Genomic DNA, 18369 nt, shown 5'->3' with positions numbered 1-18369 from the left:
CTGCACTAGGTCCTCTGCAAGAGTAGCAGGTGTTCTTAGCCATTGAGCAATCTCTGCAGCCTGCGTATACTGCATTCCATAGATGGGATCTGAGCTTCGGGAATTTCAATGTCAGCTTGGATTTCTAGAACCAATCCCCTTCTAAAATCCTTAGGATTTCCTGAATGGAAGAGGTTTGTTGTTGTTGTTTTTGGTAAACTAGTGAGACAGTGAGTAGTTTCCTGATTATTTTTATTTTAGCAGTGTCTATGTGTGTATGCATGCTCCAGAAGAGGGCATCAGATCTAGAGCTGTTGAGAGCTCCCTAGAATGGAACTTGGATCCTCTGGAAGAGCAGCACATGCTCTTTAACCTTAAGCTGGACCATTTCTGCAGCCCTGATAGCAGTGTCTTTTGTAATTCATATGGAGCCACTTTAACAAGGAGCTCTTTTTTCCCCCATATATTTCTTATTTAACTTTTTACACATGTTGCTTTCAGTTCCCTCTCCTTCCCCTCCTCCTCCACCCCCAATCCTCCCAATCCATCACCCCCACTCCATCCCCCCTCTGCTCCCCAGGGAGGGCAAGGGCCTCCGTGAGGGATTTTGAGGGTCTGTCACATCATCCCGGGAAGGGCCCAGGTTCTTTCTCGTGTGTCCAGGCTGAGAGAGCATCCCAGAGTCCCTCTGTATGCCAGGAATAAATACTGCTCCACTCTCCCAGGTCCCACAGATTGCCAAGGCCTCCTCTCTGTCACCCAGGTTCGGTGGGAGGGTGTGAATCTATGCTATGTGATTCTTGGTCCCACGGGTACATAGCTGTTGGATGGGGACTAGCCATCTAAAAGACAAAACACAGGACCAGAGAGAAGATTAACACCACCCATCAGGGAGGGGCTGAAACATTTGGTCATGAGAGCTCTTCGGAGGCTGGGGAGATGGCTCAATCAATAAATGCTTGCTATACAAGCATGAGGGCGTAAGTGTGGGTCCCCAGCACCCACAGAAAAGCTGAGTGCCAGCCATTGAGATAGCTTAGCAGGTAAAGAGGCTTGTTACCAAGCCAGATGACCTGAGTCCTGTTCTCAAGACCCAAATGGTGGAGGGAAAGAGCCAACTCCTGCAAGTAATCCTCTGCTCCTGCCTTCAAATAAGTAAATATGAGACATACAAAATATTGAAGAAGACAGCAAATGTCCACCTCTGGCCTCCACACATGCACACACAAGGCTCTCAAGTGGTGAGCAGACAGCCCTTGTTGGTGTTCAGATGGGGCACTCTTGGAGAAGTGCAGAAACTGGAATCTGTCACCAGGAACTAGGTACTGTGACTCCAGTGTTGCTTTCTTCTGACAACTGATAAATTATAACCTCATAATAAAGCTGTGATCATAAGCAGATCAGAGGGAGAACTTTCTAGAGTCATCACAGCAAGTCATGGCACCTGAGAGTGGCACCATGGGAATTCCCAACTATGACTTAGACAGACACACACACAGGGTGGTCCAGGACTTCCCATGGGTATCGGAAGTGGAGAGAGTCTTGTGACAGAGCCCTTGACTTAATGGATTAGAAGCTTACTCCAGCCGGGCGTTGGTGGCGCATGCCTTTAATCCCAGCACTCGGGAGGCAGAGGCAGGCGGATCTCTGTGAGTTTGAGGTTGGGCTGGACCGATAGCCTCCAAAACAATACAGAGAAACCCTGTCTCGAAAAAAACCAAAAAAAAAGAAGCTTACTCCAGGTCTGTTAAGAGAAGCTTTTTCTTTTGCTAGCCGCTTTGGTTTATCCCCCGCCAGTCGCCTGGGCTCTCCCGCGCCAGCCTGGTTCTAGATCCGCATGAGTCCCAAATAAACACACAGGAGGCTATATTAATTATGAAGCTGTTGGCCTTGTTTGTCTCTTACTGGCTAGCTCTGCCTTAAGTAATCACCCCTAATTGTTAATCTAAGTATGTTTCTTACCGGAGAATAGTTCCCGGCGTCCTACCCCCATGGTGTCACATGTTGACTCTCTTGTGTTTCCCCTTCCCAGAATCCTCCTCGACTCCTAGTCCCTCCTATCTAGGTTTTCTATTGGCCAGACAGTACTTTATTGACAAATGCACAGGCAAATAACAGGACTTCCCCAACACAGGTCGATTGTTTCTGAATCCTATGGAATCAATGGAAATGACAGTATTTGATAGGAATCAATCTAACTAGTGAGAGAATCAGAAAGTGCTGATGCTGGGAGTGATGGCAGCTCACATCTTTAATCCCAGCACTCGGGAGGCAGAGGCAGGCGGATCTCTGTGAGTCTGAGGCTAGCCTGCTCTACATATGTATCCTCAGAAAGAGAGACCCTATCTCAAAACAACAATAAAAAAAGCCAGAGAGGGGGCTGGAGAGATGGCTCAGAGGTTAGGAGCACTGGCTGCTCTTCCAGAGATCATAGCAACCACATGGTGGCTCACAACCATCTGTAATGAGATCTGGTGCCCTCTTCTGTGCATACATGCATGTAGAACACTGTATACATGATAAATAAATATTAAAAATAACAAGTCAGAGAGGCCAGGGAAGAGTAATATGAGAACCTCGAAAAGAGACTAGTTCAGGGACCTAGAAGGGACCACTGGCTTTGGACCTGAAAGTCACAGTTCCTAGTTCCTGATGACACGTAGATTCCAGCTGCTGCTACTGCCATCACCACTAATTAACCACCATCCCCAGACGTGTGTATGTTTTCACTTGTATGGGGGTGGAGGCCAGTGGATAACCTTGGGTGTCATCCTCAAAAATGTCATCTGCCTTCTTGGGACAGGCTTTCTCATCAGCCCAGGGCTCACCAATTAGACTAGAGTGTCTGATCAATAAACTCCAGTAGTCCTTGTATCTCTGCCTCACCAGAGCCAGGGTGTGAGGGGCTTACAAATGTGACCTGACATTTTAACATTGTTTTCCTTGTTATTAGCGTGAGTGTGTGTGTAGCATGTGTGTATGATGTCTGTGGCTGGGGAGGGGGTGCATGCAGCCACAGAGCACATGTGGAGGTCAGAGGACAACTTTCTGGAGTTGGCTTTCTCTTTCCACCTCTGTAGTGTATTAGTCACTATTCTGTTGCTGTGATAAAACACCATGACCAACAGAAAGAATTCATTCTGGCTTATGGTTCCATCAAGCGGACAGGCATGCCAGCTGAGCAGAAATCTAAGCTTCTATACCCAACTACAAACACAAGCAGAGAGAGCAAATTGAAAACAAGTGAGGCTGCCCAACCTCAAACCCTGCCCCCAGCGATGTGCTCCCTTCACCCCCACCAGTGCCACCAACTGGGGACCAGTGTTCAGATGGGACACTCATCATTCACATCACCACACATGGGTGCCAGGAACCTAACTCAGGTAGCCAGGCTTGCATGGCAAGTACCGTTAACCACCAAACCATCTCACCAGTGCACACAGACATTTTAAGGGCTATTTTTATTTTATGTGGATGAGTGGTTTAGCCTGCATGTATATAAATACACTACATGTATGCAGTACTCGTGGAGGCCAGAAGAGAGTTTCAGATCCCCTTCAACTGGTGTTACTGTTAGTATTTAGGCATTTGTACTGGCCTACCTTTGGGTTCTGAGAGAATATGCCCTCAGCTGTGTTCACTATGATATTCACTATGTTCCCTTTTAAAAGGGCCCTGCCCACCTCCTATCCCCCCCCCATCTTCCCCTCTCTCTGTCTCTCTCTCTCTCTGCCTCTCATTCCTCTCTCCTGATGCTTCTGTCCCCAGAGGCCAGTCTCCCAGTCCCCTTTCCCCTTTTTATGATCCTTTTCCCGTAATAAAAACCCCTCCACTTGAACTCTATCGAATGATGTCTTTCTCTCTTATGCCACTTTTTTTGTTTGTTTGTTTGGTTTTTTTGTTGTTTTTTTTGTTTTGTTTTTTTGTTTTTCGAGACAGGGTTTCTCTGTATTGTTTTGCAGGCTGTCCTGGCAGTCGCTCTGTAGACCAGGCTGGTCTCAAACTCACAGAGATCCACCTGCCTCTGCCTCCCGAGTGCTGGGATTAAAGGCGTGCGCCACCAACGCCCGGCTTCTTGCGCCACTTTTTAAAACTACAACAGTTACTGATTGGATTGAGTCACCACATGGGTGCTGGGAACTGAACCCTGGTCCTCTCGAAGAGCACCAAGTACTCTTAAGCACTGGGCCATCTTCCTAGCTACAGCACATGGTATTTAACAAGGGTTCTGGGAATACTTGTGGAACAAACACTTTAGTCTGAGCTGTCTCCCCAACTAACAACTGTCCCCTCTCCTCTCTCTGCAGCGGGCAATGGCCTGGTGGCTGGCAGCTCGGACTCATCCAGCTCTAGCCCCAGCTCTGACTCGGATGAGCCTCCTGAGGCCCAAGCAGCCAAAGCCCCAGCTGCTGCGGCTGTCACCCCCGCCAGCCCCGCATGCAGCAGTGGGCTCGTCACTCAGGAAGGAGTTCACATCCCCTTTGATGTCCACCACGTGGAGAGCCTGGCTGAGCAGGGCACCCCTCTGTGCCAAAACCCTGCAGGTGGTGGGTCGGAGGCTCTGGAGACGGTGGTGTGTGTGCCGGTACCCATGCAAATGGGCACCGGCCCCGGCACCCTCTTTGAGAACATGCCCCAGGAGGCACTGGGTGAAGTGGTGGCCAGCTGCCCAGTGTCAGGCATGGTGCCTGGCTCCCAGGTGATCATCATTGCTGGTCCTGGTTATGACACCCTCACAGCCGAGGGCATCCACCTCAATGTGGCTGCTGGCAGTGGCACTCCCAGCGGTGGTCTGGGTGAGGAGGTACCCTGTGCCATGATGGAAGGTGTGGCAGCCTATACACAGACGGAGCCCGAGGGCACCCAGCACAGCACCATGGACACCACCTCCATAGCCAGCATCGAGACCAAGAAAGGTCTGGGGGTGCCACTGTGGCCTCTGGCAGGGTTGGGAGGGATGGCAGAGGGGGAGGAGTGGCCCTCAAAGTGAGCTCCTTGACAGCCTTATCCCCACAGACGCTGCCCCGTGTCACCCTGTAGAGAAGGAGGACCTGTATATGCTCAAGGAGGAGAAAGAAGATTTGGTGGCCCCAGAGCTGACAGAGCTGGCAGCCACCATGCCAGAGACTACAGAGGCAGAAGCAGACGTGGATGGAGAGGAATTGGACGGCAGTGACATGTCAGCTATCATCTACGAGATTCCCAAGGAGCCTGAGAAGTGGGTGCTGGGATGCATGGGTCTGAGCACGGGTAAGGAGGAGCTGCAGGCTTTCAGCCCACTGGGGCTCTTTCCCCTCCAGGAGACGGCGGAGCAAGCGGTCACGGGTGATGGATGCTGACGGCCTACTGGAGATGTTCCACTGTCCCTATGAGGGCTGCAGCCAAGTGTATGTGGCTCTCAGCAGCTTCCAGGTGAGGCTACCCCAGGCAGGCCTGTGAGGCTGCATGGAGGGCTCTACTGGGTGTCAGTGTACAGGGCCTGCATCCATGAGCTCAGTCATCCCAGCTGACCTTGCTGAACATCTCACTTCCTCAGCCCTCTCTGCAGACACCAGACACAGCCACCTGGTCTGACCAGCGCCCCCAGACCACCCTCTGGGTCTTCCACAGGAAGACCCCTCAAGTCCCAGGGGCCAGCCATGCATGGGAGCCCCAGATCCTTACACAATTAGGACGCTTCTTGTAGTTTGCCTTCCGCAGTGTGGATGATACACTGGGAGCAGGCAGGGGTCTCCTCATTTCTGCACACAGAACACAGCACCGGTAGACCAGTGCATTTGCTGAGCATGTAGTAAGCACCCAGGCTGTTCTCGTGGGTTAAAGAATGAGAAACAGGAAACAGACCTGAATCACGTCCCCAGGGCAGTGCAGCACCTGTGAGGCATCAGCCAGACTTCGTGTCTCTGAGGCATCACTTTGCTCGTGTGTGCTGGGCTAGCAGCAGGAGCCTACCTAGGTTAGCTGGGGCCCAGAGCTGGGCTTGGTAAGGCTGCTCTGTGACCCCAGTGCTCCTGTCAAAGCTGGACACTGGAATGCCTCTTCCACTTTCCAGTCTAGGCTGACTGTGGCTAATGCCCCGGCTACCTGTGTGTCTCCCCACTTTATGAATGCTCAGGTGGGCCCATGGTACCCCTCTCACCCCTAGAACCACGTCAACCTGGTGCACCGAAAAGGGAAGACCAAAGTGTGCCCTCACCCTGGCTGTGGCAAGAAGTTTTATTTATCCAACCACCTGCGGCGCCACATGATCATCCACTCAGGTCAGGTGTAGTGCACATATGTAAATCCCAATGCTCAGGAGGCCTGGGCTGCACCGTGAAACCCCACACCCTTACCTGTACCTGGTTTTCATATGCAGTTGCCCCAAGTCCCAACACGGGTCACATGCTGTGTCAGGAACCGCAGCCCTTTTCTTACCTGATGTGACTCCAGCAGGCACAGTTCTCAGGGTTTTGGGGTGGGGGGAGCTAGCTCCTCGACACCACCTCTATTGGGCAGTATCCTGAGGCTGCTGCCACCCCCAGGCGTCCGAGAGTTCACTTGTGAGACCTGCGGCAAGTCTTTCAAGAGGAAGAACCATTTGGAGGTGCACCGGCGCACACACACGGGAGAGACACCCCTGCAGTGAGTGTCAGGGTGCTTGGAAGGGGGCGCTTGCGTGGTTGCAGGGGAGTCTTAGCCCTCAGTGACCTGACCTGGCTGTCCTGCCACACAGGTGTGAGATTTGCGGGTACCAGTGCCGGCAGCGTGCATCGCTTAACTGGCACATGAAGAAACACACAGCAGAGGTGCAGTACAACTTTCCGTGCGAGCGCTGTGGAAAGCGCTTCGAGAAGCTGGACAGCGTCAAGTTCCACACGCTCAAAAGCCACCCGGACCACAAGCCCACCTGACCCACCAGCGCCCACGGACCTCAGCCTCTATTTATTTGTACTCTTGGACATCATGCCCAAGATAGCCATTGGGGCTGCCCCAACCGCAGGCCGGAAGGAGGTGTTCCCCATTACCCTGGGCAGGTGCCCCACCCTGCCCCATCACGTCCCACCCATGGAGCTGGCACCTGGGACTGCACTGCTGAACTGTGTCAAGAGCACAGAATGAGATTAAAGTGAAAAGGAAATGCCCTTCTCCTAGGCCTGAATAGTTGTGGGGGCTTGGCACCCCTTTGTAACCAATTAACCTGCTCCCATCCTGACCAAGGCTGAGTTGGGGAGGCTGCATTTGGATAGCACACAGGGACGTTTTCCTGTTCGCCTCTGCTCCCACAGGGTGAAGGTGGGGGGGCCAGAATCCTGATGCCCACACCCCTCATGTCTCAGAATATTGATTCCTGGCCCAGAGAGCTGTGGGAGTTGCTAAGCTGTGAGACACACATTTGGGAACACCCAAATGAGGTATCTACACTGGAATCAGGCAATGGGCAGAGAATGGAGTGATGGGTTGGGTTGGGGGGGGGGTGGGAACTTCCCTGTGCCAGAGTGCCAGAGTCTATTCCTGTATGCGAGAATGACTGTTGTGTTCCTGGAACAGGACCTGGCCCCATTGCGTACAGGGAGATTCGTAGGGAAGGAGGCGCCACCACCAGGTGGTGCGCGAGCTGTATGGACCCGGGGTGGTTGCTGCCTCGTGACCCGAGGGAGCACAGCCGCTAGCTCTGCCCCATGCCCCTGGGAGTCCTGCGGCGCCACCCGCAGATTGGTCCCGATGGGGTGGCAACAAGAGTCAATTCCCGCGTGGTCCGGAATTGAGGGGCTGGTCTAAGCGCTCCAAGAGCCCCTTTTCTTATTCGCGCAATAGCAGCAGGCAGTTTCCATGGGAACCGCGGTGGGGCCTTTGCCCCAGGAAATAGCCTCGCAGCAGACACTCCCAACCGAAGGGAACGCGGGGTGTGTGTGAGGGGGGGCAACGTTTGGGGTGGGGGTGAGGGGTCCTGCATCGGCAGCCGAGTTGCTCCTCAAACCCCCCCCCCCGAGGAGTCACTTGGGAACCTGCTCTGCCACCACCCCTTCTGTGTGGGCCACGCTGATTGGCCCACCCTCTCCAGCGCGGCAGCACCTTCGGTGTGTGCTCTCTCATTGGCTCAATCTCCAGGGCATCTTGCAATTGGGCCTCTTGAGAGCCATTCCTGATTGGTTAAATCAGGCTGATTCGCATTCTTGACAAGCCGGATCGTGAAGGGGTGTACAAGAATAAGAATAGGGCCTCGGAGACTGCTCACGGGTAAAGGCATCTGCCTCCCAAGACTGGCGACCTGAGTTCGATTCCTGAGACCCACATGGTGGAAGAGAAGACCTGCATCCTCTGACCCACACACATGCACCGTGACACACACACACAAATGTTAATGTTCTTAAACAAAAAGGATATGGATAGTCTGGGGACTGTAATACTTGTGTTAGAGGATCTGGGCTGCTGCCAGCGGGCAGCGCTCTCCACCTTGTCAGACCGCTGTCTGTGGTGCTGAAGCCTTGCTGGAGCCCCAACCCGGTCTCAGGAAAGGCAGTAAACATTAAAGGTGTTACCGCTCCAATCTCCTTTAAAAAAAAAAAAAAAAAAAAGCGTGCTTCCACAGGAAAACCAATCACATTCCCAGAAAGCCAGACATTAGCCAGTTTGGAGGCTTTATCTATGGTCTCTCAGGCTGTATGACTCTAAAAGCATAGATCGTCTAGAACTCTTAGCACAAACCTCTTCATCTGCTTGAGAGCAGCGTGGCATCCCTTCCCTGGCGCCCATGTTATGAACCTTAGAGTACTTGGTACATTCAAGCCCCACAAGGTCTCCTTTCCTTCCACAGCTGATACAGTGGGACCACCCTAACTGTTTAATCACTTCTACTTTCTTCCCTCCCTCCCTCCCTCCCTTCCTTTTTGCTGTTGCTGTTCTTGTTTGGGTTTTGTTGTTCGTTTTGAGAGAAGGTCTCTGTAGCTTAGGCTGATCTGGAATTCACTATGTAGCTGATGATGACCTTGAACTTATGACCCTTTGTCTCAGCATCTCAAGTGTTGGCATTTCAGGCTTTCAGCATCATGCCAAGTTTACAGGGTGCAAGGGATGGATCACGGGTTTCATGCATGCTTGTAACTAAACCATATACCCAGCCCATTTTTTTAAAAAGTTATCACTATTTGTGTGTGTGTGTGTGTGTGTGTGTGTGTGTGTGTGTGTGTATAGATCAGAGGACAACTTTGTGGAGTTGGCCCTCTCCTTCCACGTTTAAATGGGCTCCCTCCAGGGATCAAATTCAGTTTGCTGCCCAGCATAGTGACATTGACTTTAATTCCAGCACTCGGGAGAAGCAGATGTATCTCTGAGTTCAAGGCCGCCCTGGTCTATCAATTGAGTTCCAGGACCACCAGGACTAAACAGAGAAATCCTGTCTCAAAACCCAAAAAGAACAACAACAAAAGACTCTTTCTTGCTGAGCTATCTCTCCTTTTGCTCTGCTTTATTTTATTTTTTGAGAAAGGGTCTCCTGTAGCCCAAGCTGGCCTTGAACTCCTGATCCCCCTGACTCTCCACCCCCCAAAGCTGGCCTTACAAGCATACACCATTGTGCCTGCCTTCTATTTTTCTTTCTGTTTTCTTGTCTTTTTTTGTTTGTTTGTTTGTTTTGTTTTTCGAGACAGGGTTTCTCTGTGGCTTTGGAGGCTGTCCTGGAACTAGCTCTTGTAGACCAGGCTGGTCTCGAACTCACAGAGATCCACCTGCCTCTGCCTCCCGAGTGCTGGGATTAAAGGCGTGTGCCACCACTGCCCGGGTTTTTCTTCATTTTTTAAAAAGACAATATCTTCCTAAGTATTACACAATAGCCTGGAGCTAGCTTTGTAACCCAGGTCAATTTAGAGTTTTGTGTCGCCCATGCTATCCTGAAACTACCAGCGATCCTCCTAGCTCACCACACCTAGTATTGTTTCTAATATCACCAGGGTCATGTGGAGACAAAATCTATTCACCTTGGATCTAGCAGCATGGGTCTGGGTCTTTGTCCCTTCCCAGACTTCTGCTTGTGTTTGGGCCATGGAAAGCTGTCTTTACCCCTTCAGAGTTAGGGGCTGGGTGGAAAAGGGAATCCCAGTTTGTCTGCAAAACTAAAGGAGTACTCGGGAACGGTGTCAGGGTCCCCCAGCACTGGGGAGCCAAAATCTGAGTCCTCAGCAAATTCATTCTCGGCAGGCAGAGTCCAGCCGGCGCGCACTCGCTTCCACCTGCCGCGCCGTCGGGAGCCGGGAGGAGGCGGGGACCCGCCGTCTCAGCCAATGAGCGACGCTGGCGCTGGCAGCTGCCGCTATAAAGGGCTGGGGGCGGCGGCGGTGCGACCCAGAGCGCGGAGCGCGCAGCGCGGGCCGGAGGGTGGGAGGGAGGGCGGGCGAGGAAGAGGAGAGGACCCGACACCCGGCATCCGGCACCTGAGGGCCCACCGCAGAAGGCAGAGCTGCCGAGATTTTGGTCGGGAAGGGCGACCTCTCCGGGCCCCGCGGGGCCGCGCTCTGGGCGTCCTGCACCGCGCGCCCGCTCCCTCCATCCACCAGCCGCCGGGGACCCGGCCGTCGGCGCGCGCATCCCCAGGCTCGGGTCCGTTCCCGGCCCTCGAGGGCGCCGCCGCCTCCATCACCGCCTCTGCAGCGTCCGCAGCGGCCGACGTCCGGGCGGGACACCGGCGTGAGCACCGGGCGCCCCCCCCAGGAGTGCACGACCCCCCGGAACCGCCCTCGATACGGACCGCGCCCGCCGGGCACACAAGAATGGTCACTGTAGGTACTCCCTTGTCGCTGCGAGACGGAGCCGGGAGGGAGGGGCTGGGGCTGGCTCCACGGAGACGCGGTGGGGGGGGTAGGACCAGGCCTAGCTAGGCCTGGGTGGGGGGTAGGACCGCGCCTCAGGCCTGAGAGGGTAGAGCCGCATCCGCGGTTCTGGGGAGCACAGCGTTGCCTGAGAGGACTGGGGAGCCCAGCTGTGTGCGGGGTTCCCTCGACTACCCCGGGGTCGGGATGGCCCCTCTCTGGAAGGCTGTGGGGGAGGGGCCGCGGCGGCGGAGGATGTTTCCAGCATCCCAGGCCCAGACTCGCAGGCCACCCAGGAGGACGCGGGCCCGATGGCCTTCTGTTGATCCGGGCGGAGGCCACACGGCATTCTCCGAGAGCTTTTTTCGGGGGCGGGGGGAGAGGCGGGGCGCCATCGGATCGCACTACCCCTGGCCCCGGCCGCGCCCGAGAGGCGGGCATCTTCGTCCTCGAGCCCCGTCGACCTTGCGGCAAGCGGGGAGGGGAGAGGAGGGGGCTCCCCGAGGCCTCGCTACTACCGCCGTGGTCCCTTTGTCTCTCCGCCCTTCTTCGCGGGCCGTAGCCTCGCGCGGGGCCTCGGGGCTACGGGGGGGGGAGCAGGAGGGGGGCTTCCCGTTCCCCAGCCGCTGTCTCCAGGTGAGGGGGTGAGGGGCTGCAGCAGCATCCCATCGGGCCTGCCGCACGCGCCCTCACCGGGCCAGGGCTCCGGGCCTCGGGGTGACCTTGAACGCGCCCGCAACTCCGCCGCTCTTGGCCGGCGCGCGGTCGCTTTCAGCAGCCTCAGAGCTGGTCAGCTCCCGAACTCACGGCCCCGCCCGGCGTGCCACGCCCTGTCGTGCCACGCCCATCCAGGCCCCGCCCCAGGCCCCCAGGACCTGGGCTAGAGCGAGCCCTCGGACCTCCACCCGGCAACCCGGGCGTGTCCCGGGGCGGGGCTGGCCAGTGCTCACCGCACCCTGGCTCCACCCCCGCCTCCCTGAGCGACTAGCTCCCCGCGCTACCGCGCGTCCTTTGTCTGGTCCCCGCGCCCAGCCTACCTTTTCTGCTCTTCGGAGATCTCTCCCTGTGTGTCTCCCGGCTTCTTTTTACGAGTCGTGGCTAGTACAGTGGTGATCGGGAAGCTCAGTAGTCCATCCTGGGTTTCCTCTCTCTCGGGCCCTGGGACTAGTCCACCTGACTCTAAGAAAGGACTGCCTCCTCCCTGACGCTTTCCCGAGACAGACTCATCGTGCTGTGTGTCCTCAGGCTGGTTCCTTACCATCTCTGGGCCTCAAGGTGCTCATTCAGGTCTGAGAACAGGAGTGTGGCCTCCTGGGGACCCTCAGAGCCCTATAACAAAATAGCACCCCCTAGACTTCCCCTCCTCTGTTGTTCGGCTTGAAAAGAATGTGCAAAAAAGAAGAGGGTGTGGTCAGAGGTTACAGCAGGGCCTGGAGCCCCTTGCAGGCCTGGAATTCCCATGGGTGCTGGTAGGGGCCACTAAGAAGGAGGAAGTGAGGAGAGAAACCGCGAGGGCCCCTAGCAGAGGTAGAAGGAACAGGGCTCAGAAAAAGGAGCTCAGTCTGCACCACGTGGTGGCCTGACTTGCCTTGCATAGATAGCCATTCAATGCCCTATTGTCACCAGTACCCAGGCATCTGTCACTGTGACTGGAGCCCAGAGGCCTCGCTGGAGGCCACGGGGGTCTGAGGAGCCAGGGGCTTTAAGTGCGTTTTTGACAAATCCTTGCCTCGGTTGTGTGTGTTGGGGGGGAGCAGTGGGAAAGAGAGAGTGAGGAGAAAGGAGAAGCCAAGAGTGAGATGAGAAACAGACCCACAGGAGCAGCCAGGAACAGGAGGGAGAGAAGTCCCGCTCAGTCGGTCCTTCTGATGCCAAGGGGCCACCAACCCAGGCAGCAGTTACTGCAGGCCAGGCCCAGTGCGGCTCCTGCCAATCCGATCCCCATTATCAGCTTAGGCGGCTCAGTAGGTTCAGCTGTGAAAGGAACACCAGGCCCGGGAGAGGAGGGAGAAGTGGTGAGAGGAGCAGCTGGCAGCAAAGCCCGCAGAGCTAGCACACCCTGGTACTCCCTAATGTGACGGGAGGGCAGTGGTAGGCACCTCCACAGAGACGGGTCAGTAGATCAGGGGTCACTTGCTGACTTGAAGCTGGGCATGGAGCTGGCACCATGGCTCAGTGGGTGCTTGCCCAAAACCAATGCCCAAAGTTGTTCTCTGACCTCCACACAGGTGCGATGGCACACACACACACACACACACACACACACACACACCTATCTAATGTAGGCTCCATTATCTCTGGCCTTGATTTCACCATCTGAGAAATGGAGCAAATGGTCTCCACTTTTCTGTATTGTGCTGGGACTCTAAAAACATGTAGTTGGGCATGGTGGCACAGGCTTTTTAATCCCAGCACTTGGGAGGCAGAGGCCAGCCTGTTTACATAGTGAGTTCCAGGACAGCTGAGGCTATATAATGTCTCAAAAGAAACAAAAGAAAAATCCAGACTCTACATGCTCAGTGTCTGACACACAGTGGGACTCCAAAAGCTAGAATGTAAGGCTAAAGACATGGAATGCTTAGCACGTGCAATGTCTTATGTTCTGAAGCAATACCTGAAAGAGTAGGCATTCAGCATTGCTTTGCTCTTTCCAACTTTTGTTTTTAAGACAGGTTTGATTTTGCATTGGGTTCCAAAATCCTGGGAATCACAGCACCGGCTACCATGCCAGTCGTGGTTTGCCATTTTTGTTTTGTGGCATTTGTTTGTTTTGTAATGCTGGAACCCAGAGCCTTGCACATGCTAAGCAGGTAACTCTGCCATAGAGCCACGCCACTGTGGCAGTTGCAGCTGCTGTTGTTATTATTGGCCTTTTCATTCTTTGAAACTAGATTTGAATTCTTTTACACTTTTAAATTCGTCTATATGTGTGTGGCGGTCAGAGGACAAGTTGCAGGGTTCCGCCCTCCTTCCACCGTGTGGATCCAGGGATGGAGCTCAGGTCTTCAAGAGTAGAGCAGGCGTCGCTCTCTGAGTTCTGGGTCTGAGTTTCTATTCTGACATTTCACCCGAGGCAATCCCTGTTTCACCGAGACTTCTCACTCGTTCAGGGCAGAAAATACCTTTATAATGTTCTATGTTGGGAGAATTTCTGCAAGTTTCTCATGAAAAAGCTGGGGACAGGGCTCATTGGCAGAGTGCCTATCTAGTACGAATGTGATCTGAGTTCAATTCCAGTACTAAAAAGGCAAAACAAAAGAACAGGATAACCAGGTCTCAAAACATAGGATATAGTATTAATATTAGGGAACTGAACTCAACCCCAGAACTCGGAGGCAGAGACAGGCTCATCACTACAGAGTGAGTTCCAGGACAGCTAGGGCTACACAGAGAAACCCCCATCTCAAGAAGAAGGAAGAGGAGGAGGAAGAGGAGGGAGAGAGAGAGAGAGAGAGAGAGAGAGAGAGAGAGAGAGAGAGAGAGAGAGAGAGAGAGAGAGAGAACTAGGGAACTTGAACCTTGCAGTGTTCACCTTCTGACAGTCGTGTCCATGACAGACATTACTAGTAAGTCCAGGGCTAGAGACTCTGAGCCGATGACTGTAGGCAGCCACTCTCAGCTGATTGGAGGTGAGCGTTGACCCTCTATGACACCCTTCCCCTCACCGTATTGAACTCAAGATGCCCAGGGCTTTTCACATGTGAGGCAAGTCCCGTGCCACTGAACTACACCCAGCCTGGGTCAACCTTTCTAGAAGACAAAGGCAGCTGGGCCTGATGGTGCACAGCCTGCTCCACACTACAGGCGAGGTGATGGAAGACCTTTTAAGCCAAGAATTCGGGAGCCATACCAAGGGCGTGGTCTGTGGCTCAGCTGGGAGAATGCTTCTTGGCATGCAGCAAAGCCTGGAATGGATTCCCAGCTGCACTCAAACCAGGCACACACACCTGCACATCCCAACTGATGGAGGGTGGAGGCTAAGAAGTTCAAGGTGAGGGACCAGGCTAAGGCTCGACAGGTAAAGGCACTTGCCTTCAAGCCAGCCAACCTGAGTTCGATACCTGGGACCCCCAATGCAAAAGGAAAGAACCGGTTCTTACAAGCTGTGTGTGGAGTCAGTACTCACTGAGGCCGGATGGTTGCAAATAACCCTGCCGAGGCAGGGGCATGGACCTTGCAGGCCTACCGTCACTCCTCACAACTAAGCCATAGCAGACTTTACTCCAGCTGCCCCGCCCTTAGACTCTGCCTCAGGCTGCTGCACCCCAACCTCAGGTTCAGCAGTGCAGAGACTTTAGGTAGCATATCTGAGAATACACAGCTGGGCGCTGTGAGCTGGCCCCGTTGTGCATGGTTGGGAGAGATCAGCAACTCTTTCACCCACCACTTTTAAGAGTTTAATTTTATGCCGGGTGTTAGTGGCGCACGCCTTTAATCCCAGCACTCGGGAAGCAGAGGCAGGCGGATCTCTGTGAGTTCCAGACCAGCCTGATCTACAGAGTGAGTTCCAGGAAGGGCTCCAAAACAATACAGAGAAATCCTGTCTCGAAAAACCAAAACAAAGCAAAACATTAACTTTGCTAGTGTGTGTGAATGCGCTGTGCACACATGTGCTGCAGCAGATGTTCTGAAGACTAGAGGACAGCTTTGTGGGGTCTTCCTTTCCTTCCACCTGCGTTAGGCTCCGGTGAAACTCCTCACACTGGCATGAGTGCCTTTACTCCTCACCTCGCTGCCTCCATCCCTCCATCAAACATTTGTTTTTTAAGATATACTTATAGTGTGTGTGTGTGTGTGCGTGTGTGTGTGTGTGTGTGTGTGTGTGCTGACTACATGCATAGTTTGTGTACATGCTTCGTGCCTGTGGGGGTCTAGAGGCCAGAAGAAGGCAGTGTATCTCAGTGAAACTAGACCTACAGTTGTGAGCTGTCATATGGCCTCTCCAGCCCTTCATCCATGCACCAGCCATTTTTATGCTGCCTGATATGGGCCTTATTTTTGGAGACAAGGCTTCACTTTATAGTATTCGCTGGCTTGGAATTTGGCATGTAGATCAGGCTAACCTCAAGCTCACAGAAACTCACCTCCTTCTGCCTGGCTAATTCTGGAGTTAAAGGTGTGTGCCACCATGCCCAGAATAATTCTATTTTATCATATTTTTTTGGTGAGGTGGTAGGGCTTTGCTATGTCTACCATACTGGCTTTAAGTCACCGTGTGGCCCAGGCTGACCTCACACTTTTCAAAGTGCTAGGATTACATGTGTGAGCCGCTATGCATACCTTGAGCAAATTTCATTTCTATTTTTGTTTGTTTACTGAGGGAAATTGGGGAGTATTTGCATGCGTCCATATGTGCCTGCCACAGTGTGCGTGTGGAGATCAGGGGACAGCTTGAAACGGTTGGTTCTTCTTCCAAGTGGGTCCCAGGAAGGGAACTCGGGGTTTCAGGCTCTGTGAAAAGTGCCCTTACCTCCAAAGAAGAAGGGACCCCCAGTTTCCTCTCTAACTGACCACACTGAGTGGGGGCCTCTGGCTGGCAAGCACACGTGCCACCAGGGGCTGGGTCACTATGCTGATCCAAAGCAGGCTCGGTGCTGCTGCCACCTCACAGAACCCTTGGGGTTGCTGGCTAAGGTGTCTTGTTGGTCCCCAGTTTTAGGGTTTTCTGTTTCTGTTTTTTTTTTTTTAAACAGGGTCTCACTACATAGCCTTGGCTGTCCTAGAACTCACTCTGTAGACTAGGTTGGCCTCAAATTCAGAGATCCACCTGCCTCTGCCTCCCAAGTGCTGGGACTAAAGGTGTGCGCCACATGCCCGGCGGATTTTATTTTTGAGACGGCTCTCTTCTAATTCAGGCTGGCCTTGAATTAGTTTGTGCGGCTGAGGGTGACCTTGAACTTCCGCTCCTTCTGTCTCCATCTCCCTGGTGTTTCTATAAGGGGCGAGTGCCACCATCTTCCACTCTCTGTGGCTTTTGATGCTCAGCTCACTCTAGTCCGGGCTGTCCTTCAGCTGTAGTGGCGATCTTACCTGGCTTCCTCAGTACAAGGCTACGGGAATTACAGGCATAAACCAACACACTGGGACATTACAAAAATCCCCCTCCTTGTTTTTCAGTCCATGGTACTGAACCCACTGCTGGGTAAACACTGCACTCTGAACTATATCCCCAGTCAAGCTTTGGTAATTTTTAAACATGCACATTGTCCCTCTGTCTCCTCTCTCCCTCATTTATTTATTTATCTGTTTATTTATTTTTATTATTTTTATTTATTTTTATCTTATTTGCATTGGTGTTTTTCAGGCATGTATGTCTGTGTGAGGGTGTCAGACTTGTAGTTACAGTCGCTTGTTGGCTGCCATGTGGGTGCTGGGGATTGAACTGGGGTTGTTTGGAACAAGCACTCTTACCTGCTGAACCATCTTGCAGCCTCCTTTCCTGCCACCACTGCACAAAAGAACTGTGGGCAATGCTGGTTACTTCAGCTTCCGACATGCACAGCAGACACTACCAATAGATCCCAGCACCCTTTCCAGCCAGACTGAGCCCTGACTTCACACACACACACACACACACACACACACACACACACACACACACACACACACACTCACACACTCACACACTCACACACACACAGCCCTCCCTTTAGAGTTATTCCTAACTGCTTTAGTTTTTTCTCCTTTCTACTTGTTTGGGTGTTTTGTAACATGTGAGCTCAGTACCTAGAGGCCTCAAGAAGGTGTTAGATCCCCAGGACTGGAATTAGAGATGGCTGTGAGATACCATGTGCATGCTGGGAATCAAACCCAGGTCCTGTAGAAGTGCTCTTAACTGCTGAGCCATCTCTCCAGCCCCAACTGTTTTGTTGCAAGGCAAAACAGAGCCTCAAGAATATATTCAAAGACATCAACTGAGTGTCAAAGCTCATACAACCTTAAGGACTGTCATCTCTCCTAGAGAGTGCTAACACTTCTTCGGGGGAGAGATGCCTGCATTTGAGGTCTAGTGCCAGCACTGATGCGCTGTGTGACTCAGCAAGTTCCTCATGGTCTCTGAGCCTTAGACTTCTCACCTCTCTGTCCTAACACAATTACCTTCAGTCTTCCAAGTGTGCCAGTTTGAGCCCGTGGGGTGGCCTCAAGGAGCTGCGAAGCTGGCTCAATGTAAAATCACAGCCGTATTTAAAACAGCAAGTTTTTCTTGACATGCTGGCACACATCACTAATTCCAGCACTCAGGAGGCAGGTGGATCTCTTAGTTCAAGGGTATCCTGCTCAACATTTTGAGATCCTGCCTCCAAACAAACATGCGATTTGTGGGTGAGGCACATTTTGTTAAAGATTGTGTGGTTCTCTAGGGTGATCTTTGTAGCCGGCAACATCATGTCCCAGTGTCAAAAGCTTGGACACCAGTTAAGTACAAGCTGAATTATACCCTTGAACGTAAATACAAGAACCCTGAGTAGATGGGGAGCAAAGGGTACAGCACTTACCTGGCAGAGTAAGACCCTGGATTCAATTCCCAGATCCCAATGAACAGCAAAAGAAATCAGCAAACTAAATCAAGCAATGCAAACAAATGCAATTAAAATGTGCATGGCCA

General features: G+C 53.0%; 2 protein-coding genes across 5 annotated transcripts in view; both read left to right on the top strand.

The window, feature by feature from the left end:
- Positions 1-7099, top strand: part of Znf653 (zinc finger protein 653) — a 19817-nt gene extending 12718 nt beyond the window's left edge. Inside the window, exons 4-9 of one of the 2 annotated variants that reach the window (XM_040729715.1) lie at positions 4287-4895; positions 5020-5197; positions 5280-5391; positions 6125-6239; positions 6504-6603; positions 6695-7099. In XM_040729715.1, coding sequence (XP_040585649.1) covers positions 4287-4895; positions 5020-5197; positions 5280-5391; positions 6125-6239; positions 6504-6603; positions 6695-6872 — 1292 coding nt within the window. In that variant the 3' untranslated portion in view covers positions 6873-7099. Of the gene's footprint in view, positions 1-4286; positions 4896-4995; positions 5198-5279; positions 5392-6124; positions 6240-6503; positions 6604-6694 lie in introns of both variants that reach the window. The other variant, XM_040729714.1, reaches the window with a different exon arrangement.
- Positions 7100-10123: 3024 nt separating this feature from the next.
- Positions 10124-18369, top strand: part of Elavl3 (ELAV like RNA binding protein 3) — a 29432-nt gene continuing 21186 nt past the window's right edge. For all 3 annotated transcript variants that reach the window (XM_040730000.1, XM_040730001.1, XM_040729999.1), the window contains exon 1: positions 10124-10733. In XM_040730000.1, coding sequence (XP_040585934.1) covers positions 10239-10733 — 495 coding nt within the window. In that variant the 5' untranslated portion in view covers positions 10124-10238. The remainder of the gene's footprint in view (positions 10734-18369) is intronic.

This window comes from Mesocricetus auratus, unplaced genomic scaffold (genome assembly GCF_017639785.1).
Source record: "Mesocricetus auratus isolate SY011 unplaced genomic scaffold, BCM_Maur_2.0 Super-Scaffold_100022, whole genome shotgun sequence".
NCBI classification, from domain to species: Eukaryota; Metazoa; Chordata; class Mammalia; order Rodentia; family Cricetidae; genus Mesocricetus; species Mesocricetus auratus.
Note: the sequence above shows the minus strand (reverse complement) of the source record. Positions and strands in the feature narration are given on the sequence as shown.